General features: G+C 55.4%; 1 protein-coding gene across 1 annotated transcript; it reads right to left on the bottom strand.

Annotated features, from left to right (window-relative positions):
* Positions 1-4,046: 4,046 nt before the first annotated feature.
* On the bottom strand, positions 4,047-4,979 carry LOC118700682 (olfactory receptor 14J1-like). The gene has a single exon (XM_036405276.1). The coding sequence runs from the start codon at positions 4,977-4,979 to the stop codon at positions 4,047-4,049; it is 933 nt and encodes a 310-aa protein (XP_036261169.1).
* Positions 4,980-7,109: the final 2,130 nt, after the last annotated feature.

Here is a 7,109-nt window from a genome sequence, read left to right as displayed (position 1 = left end):
GCTCTGTGCCCCATGGCCTCCCTGCTGGGCAGCCTCTGCCAGCTCCTGCAGAGCCCCTGGCCCCTGTGGGGCTGCACAGACAGCCCTGCCCCGGGCTCTGCCGGCCTCTGGGCCAGCAGAGAGGCAGCCAGGGCTGGCCATGGCCGGGAACAGGCCCTGAGCCCTGCAGGAGGATGGAGCTGGGCCACAGCCAAACTCAGCCCAGGCCAAAGCTGGGCTCAGCAGCCAGGGCTGACAACACACGGGCACAGAGGCTGGCGCTGACAAATGTCCTGGGCCCCCTCCCTGCTCTGTCCATGCCACCAAGGGCACAGAGCAGCCTCCTCTCTGGGCCACTTGCCTGTTTGCAATGCCTTGCACAGGCGCTGGCCCTGCCCCACAAGGCCTGGCCTGAGTCCTGCCCCTGCATGCTCAGCCAGGCTGAGATGGACACTGATGGTTTCTGGGCCAGGCTCTCGGAGCCCAGCCCAGCTCCCTGCAAGCTCTGCCAGCTGCCCTGAGCTCTGGGCAGCACCAAGAGCCTCTCTCAGCCCAGCCCAGCCCAGCCGGCTCTGGCCCCACAGCTCTGCTCAGGCCAGGCTGCTCTGGGCACTGGTCCCACGGCCTCAGCCCCTGCCAAGGGCACAGCAGCAGCTGCAGCTGCCACAGGACTCAGCCCCAGCCATGGGGGAAGGTGCTTGGCCAAGGCCAAAGGAGGCTCCCTGGCTGCCCTGCTCCCCTTGGCCTGAGGTGCTGAGAGCTCTGCAGCCCCTGCTGCCATCCCATCTGTCCAGGGCAGCACAAGAGCCCCGGCCTTGGGGCCCTCAAGAGCTGCTCCTGCTCCAGGCCCAGGGCCCATGCCAAAGCTGGGGCAGCCGCAAAGCTGTGCCCATTTCTGTTCATTGCTGCTCCGATGAGGATGGATCCTCAGCCATTTGGAGGTTGCTGATGAATTCTACTACTTCAGAGGCCCCTTCTTTCTTGAACTCTTCAGTTCAGGAATTCAATGAAAAAGACTCTTGAACATTTGTTCAAAACCCCAGAACAAGAAAAGTTCTTGGGAATAATTCAAATTTTCAATTCTTCTCTGGTTAGTTAGACAAATTTCAGAAGTGCTTTCTAATGTCCAATCGATATTGACCCCCAGCACCTTCTAATGCAGTCTGAGCAGATATGAAGATCAAGACCCTTCATGGCTGACCATCAATCACACTTTGTCCCCACCCCCTCCCCACCATTTCCCTCATCCAACCCCTGGCACTCCTATGGATCAGGAATGCTGTGGCCAGCAGGAGCAGGGCAGTGATTCTTCTCCTGTGCTGGGCACTGGTTGGGCAGCACCTCGAGTGCTGTGTCCAGTTTCTGGGCTCCCCAATTTAGGAAGGACACGGAGGGGATGGAGCATGTCCAGAAAACGGCAACAAGGCTGGGGAGGGCTCTGGATCACAAGTCCTGTGAGGAGCAGCTGAGGGAGCTGGGGTTGTTTATCCTGGAGAAGAGGAGGCTCAGGGGAGACCTCATCACTCTCTACAACTCCCTGACAGGAGGGTGCAGCCAGGTGGGGGTCGGGCTCTTCTCCCAGGGAACAGCGACAGGACAAGACGACACAACCTAAACCTGCACCAGGAGATGTTTAGGCTAGATATTAGGAAATATTCTTTACAATTCTTCACATTGGAATCACACATTGGAACCCTGGGCTTTGGAATGGGCTGCCCAGGGAGGTGGGTGAGTCACTGTCTTTGGAGATTTTTAAGGAAAGACTGGATGTGGCACTCAGTGCCATGGCCTGGGTGACAAGGTGGTGTTGGGTCCCAGGTTAGACTTGATGCTCTCCAACATTTTTTGCAGCCTGATTGATTCTCTGATAATTGTGACCCTGCAGGGCCCTGGGGAAGCAAGGGGACATTGTGACACTGCGGGGCCTGGTGGCACCAAGAGGACCATGGTGACGCTGTGTACGACATGGCAGCACAGAGCCAAGGGGCCATTGTGACACTGTGGGGCTGAATGGAAGCAAGGAGTCCATGGTGACAATCTGGGTCCTGCTGGAACCACAGAGGCCACTGTGACCCTGCAGGGCTTTGTGGAATCAAGGGTCCATTGTGCCACTGCAGAACAAAGGAGACCATTGGGAGAGCTTGGGGACAATGGAATCAAGGGGCCATTGCTCCATTGCAAGGACTCTGGGAACTGAGGGAACAATTGTGACACTGTGGTGTCCCATGGAACCAAGGATCCCTGGTGACACTGCAGGAACTTGTGTCACCAGGGCTCCATTGTGACACTGCAGCACCAAGGAATTCATTGTGGCACTCTGAGGCCTCCTGGAACCAAGAGGCCACTGTGACCCTGCAGGGCCTTGTGGAACCATGCAGAGCATTGTGACAGAGCAGGACCTGGTGTCATGATGGGACCATTGTGACACTGCAGGGCCCCATGGAACCAAGGGGCCAGGGCTGCTCCTCAGGGACTCCTGGAATGAAGGAAACATGTTTGACACAGTGGTGGCCCTTGGGACCAAGAGGCCATTGTGACACTGTGGAACCAAGGAGAGCATTGCTGCACTGCCAGACCTCATGGAACCAAGGATCCATTGTGACACTGCAGGGCCTTGGGGGACCAAGTGCCATGATGACACTGAAGCGCCCAAGGATCCAAGGGACTTGGTGACACCAAGGGATCCCATGGAACCAAAGGGACATTGTGACACTGGGAGGCCTCATGGAGTCATGGAGACCATTGGGACACTCTGGGGTCTCATGGAACCCTGGTGACACCAAGTTGTCTGGGAGTGTTGATCTGCTGGAGGGTAGGAGGGCTCTGCACAGGGCCATGGACAGGCTGGATCCAGGGCCCAAATCCAACAAGGTGAGGTTTAAGAAGTCCCAGTGCCAGGTCCTGCACTTTGGCCACAGCAACCCCTGCAGCACTACAGGCTGGGGACAGAGTGGCTGGAGAGCAGCCAGGCAGAAAGGGACCTGCAGGGACTGGTGGACAGCAGGCTGGACATGAGGCAGCAGTGTGCCCAGGTGGCCAAGAAGGCTGGGGGACATTTTTATGGTCCCAAGTCCGGAACTGCAATGGGGAGTGGGGCCAGAGAGGAAAGGGCAAACAGGGATGGGCTGTTTGCAGGGGAGGGAACAGGAGTAGGCAATAGGTAGAAATTTGTACCAGAAGAGTAAAGAAAGCAAAGGTGAAGCCAAGGAAATGCTCAGGGCAGTTTGGGGGTGGCTGCCAGGCAGCCCTGGCTCTGAGCAACAGCGTCTGCAGAGGGACAGGAAACTCCCAGCTGATGGGAACAAATTTCTGGCTGACTGCAGAGGTCAGGACAAAGCTGAGTGGTTTCCCTGGTGTCCCCCAGCCCTTGCTGGCCCCAGGCATTTGTGCTCCCTCAGGTTCCTCTCCCCATGCCCACATCCTGGGGCTGCTCACGTGGGTTTCTGTGCTGAGCATTGGCTTGGCCGTGTTCTTGAGAGAGCCTGGGCAAGGAGCCTGGAGCCCCCAGGGCCTGGCCTGAGGCGTCAGCGCTGCCCCAGCAGTGCCCATGGCCTGTCCCTGCTGCAGCCCCAGCACTGCCACCCCCAGGGCTGTGCCCGGCCCCGAGAGCACTCAGGCCCTGCAGCAACACCAGGGCCACCAGGGCAGCGGGGCAGGGCCACGGCAGCAGCACTGGCAACACCAAGTGCTGCTGCTGCTGCTGCTGGGCACAGCTGCTGGGCCAGCACTGATCTGCCCCAGCTCTGCACACAGACATTGCTGCTGCAGCTCCAGAGAAGGCAACAAAAGGGCATCTCTGCAGAAAACTCTGCTGGGACATCCTTTAGTTCCTCTAAAGCCACCAAGAGCGCAGCCCCTCATTGACACAGTCTGTGGCCACGGGCAAGGTAGAGAGAAAAAATATGAAAAATGGAACAGAAAATAACATTTTTTTATGGACAATATGAAAAAAAGTAAACCAAAGAAAAAGAACCCCCAAAATGAAGCCAGTAAGAAGTATCAAAGATGATTTTTACTACAAATTATTTGTGATTTTTACTACAAATGATTTGTGATAAAACAGAAGGTTAATGTTTCTTAAAACATCCAGTCATCAGTCTCCACACTGCAACCTTGAGCTCCTGGTTCCTCAGGCTGTAGATGAGGGGGTTCAGGGCTTGAGGCACCACCGAGTACAGAACTGATAGTGACAGATCCAAGGATGGGGAGGACAGGGACGGGGGCTTCAGGTAGGCAAATGTGCCAGTGCTGAGGAACAGGGAGGGCACAGCCAGGTGAGGGAGGCAGGTGGAAAAGGCTTTGTGCCGTCCCTGCTCGGAGGGGATCCTCAGCACAGCCCTGAAAATTTGCACATAAAAGAAAACAATGAACACAAGACAACCAAATACCAAAGACACACTAACAGCAAGAAGTCCCAGTTCCTTGAGGTAGGATTTGGAGCAGGACAGTTTGAGGATCTGTGGGATTTCACAGAAGAACTGGCCCAGGGCATTGCCATGGCACAGGGGCAGGGAAAATGTATTGGCCGTGTGCATGAGAGCATTGAGAAAGGCACTGGCCCAGGCAGCTGCTGCCATGTGGGCACAAGCTCTGCTGCCCAGGAGGGTCCCGTAGTGCAGGGGTTTGCAGATGGACACGTAGCGGTCGTAGCACATGATGGTCAGGAGGAAATACTCTGCTGTAGCGCAGAAAACAAAGAAAAAGAGCTGTACAGCACATCCAGTGTAGGAGATGTTGCTGGTGTCCCAGAGGGAATTGTGCATGGCTTTGGGGACAGTGGTGCAGATGGAGCCCAGGTCGCTGAGGGCCAGGTTGAGCAGGAAGAAGAACATGGGTGTGTGCAGGTGGTGGCCGCAGGCTACGGCGCTGATGATGAGGCCGTTGCCCAGGAGGGCAGCCAGGGAGATGCCCAGCAAGAGGCAGAAGTGCAGGAGCTGCAGCTGCCGCGTGTCTGCCAATGCCAGCAGGAGGAAGTGCCTGATGGAGCTGCTGTTGGACATTTGCGGCGGCTGCACATGGGGACCTGTTCATGGAGAAAGGACAGTGACAAGTCAGCAGAGGCTGCTTTCAGCCAAACCTGGGATATTCCCTGTAGACAATGCCTACAGCTGGGACACACTCACCCTTCTACCTGCTGTGGGAAAACCTTTGGCTGCAATCAGAGCACAATCACACTCCTGGGTCACCCTGGGATAAACCAGACCCTGCCCAGAGCAGAGGGATCCCTGAATGTCTCACCCTTTCTCAAGGTCTCTGGGCAAGGTCTCAGCACCCCCTTGTGCCAAGGACACTCACGGCTCCCTGGGCAAACCCAGCAGCATTTCCTCAGCTGTGGCAGCACTGCCCTTGCCCGTGGGACATTCAGGGAACTCCCAGAGGCTCTGGCACAGATTTGCACCCAGGAGGGCAGCTCAGAGCCTGGCAGGGCACAGCAAGGAGATTCCTGGCTGTGCCCATGATGGGATCTCAGGGAGGGGGCTCAGCTCATTCCCCTTTTCCATGGACTGCTTTGCCCACAGCCCCACAGGTGCCAGGGAAGCTTGGACACCCCATTGCCATGGACAGCCCTGCCTGGCAGGAATGCCAAGGGCAGTGCCTGACTCAGCTGCTGCAGATGCCAGAGCCTCCCTGAGAGCAGCAGATAACAGTGCCAATGTCAGGGCAGTGCAGAACCAAGAGCAGATGTTGTGGTGCTGTGCCTGAGAGGGCAGGGCAGAGACAGCCGGGCACTCAGGACAGTGTTCCCGTGCCCAGCTGTGCCCGGCACCTCCCACACACCAACAGTGCCCTCCTGCCCCAGCCCTGCTCTCTCCAGCCCCCTCTCCTTCCCTGAGCATCTCCCTGGGCCTGGACATTCCCTGCTGAGAGGAGCCTTGTCCCTGCCAGCGCTCACAGAGCCCATCCCAGCCTGCGTGCCCTGGCTGGGGCCCTACAGAAACCTGCCTGTGTGCAGGGCCCTGGCTGGGGCAGGCTCTGTGTGCAGCTGGGCAAGGGCAGCTCAGGAGAGCCCTGCTGGGCCCTGCAAAGGTGATGCTGCTGCTGTGCAGGGCTGAGGAGTGGCTGAGGGCCCTTTGGGAGGCTCCCAGCAGAGACACTGATCAACTTAATTTACAGTTCTGCAGTCCCTCTAAAAGATCAAACATTCCTTTGATGATCCTGTGTGTCCCTTTCAACTCAGAATGTCCTGGGATTCTTGGATTATAATTCCTGTTCTGCTTCTCTCATCCCCTTGTTTTTTATAATCAAAAGAGAAAAAAATTCCCTTGCAACAGTGTTAGAACAGTAAAGTAAAAACCAGACATTAATTGGAAGCTGTCAGGTGTCCCAGTGGGGATGGGGCACACCTGGGACCAGATTTCAACAATTTATTAAGGTTGATTAATTAGGATATTTAACAGGAACATACAATATGAGATTCACTTACCCCAGTTACACACCCCTGGCTCAATCCATTGGAGTAGGTCCAAGGGCTTCTTTGCCTTCACTTTTTGTTATGACTGCTCACATTCTGGTCAAAAACCAAAATGGTCTTCTTGTAGGTCCTCTTCCTGATAATAAGACTATACAGGATACCATATGTATTGTATACTATATGTATTTCAGGAATGCATTTAGACAGTCACCTTATTTTTTTAAAATCAAAGAAAAAGGTTAGGGAAAATAATAAAGTTAATAAAGGATTATAGTTATAGATGTATATAATAGTAATAGAGTTCATTAAGAGTTTAATAGACCTAAAAAAGGAATATAGATTTATAACTATGTAATAGTAATTTGTAGAGCTACAAATATATGAAAATTGTATAAAATAAAAAAAATCTTTTTGTCATCACCCCAATGTTCCCATCCTTCTCCAAGCAGGAAATGGAAAACACTCTCAGGAAAGCTCCTGATCTTTACAGCAATCCCAGGCTTACCTTCTTTGGGAAGTGCCCTGCGGAGCTGTGCCCAGGCTGGTCTGGAGCTGGGAGCCGCCCTGCCCCACCCAGCCCCTCTCAGCAGCAGCCCCTGCCCTGCTCAGGGCGGCTCCTTCCCCCCAGAGCTTCTGCCCAGCGCTGGGAGCAGCTGCCAGGGCTGGCTGAGAGCTGTCCCTGGCAGGCAGCAGAGTCCCTGCCCCAGCACAGCGCCCT

The sequence above is a fragment of the Molothrus ater genome, chromosome 34, assembly GCF_012460135.2.
Source record: "Molothrus ater isolate BHLD 08-10-18 breed brown headed cowbird chromosome 34, BPBGC_Mater_1.1, whole genome shotgun sequence".
In the NCBI taxonomy this organism is placed as follows: Eukaryota; Metazoa; Chordata; class Aves; order Passeriformes; family Icteridae; genus Molothrus; species Molothrus ater.
Note: the sequence above shows the minus strand (reverse complement) of the source record. Positions and strands in the feature narration are given on the sequence as shown.

Bases quoted from the DNA above. Each gene is read 5' to 3' on its own strand.
- LOC118700682 (XM_036405276.1), bottom strand. From the start codon at position 4,979: ATGTCCAACAGCAGCTCCATCAGGCACTTCCTCCTGCTGGCATTGGCA.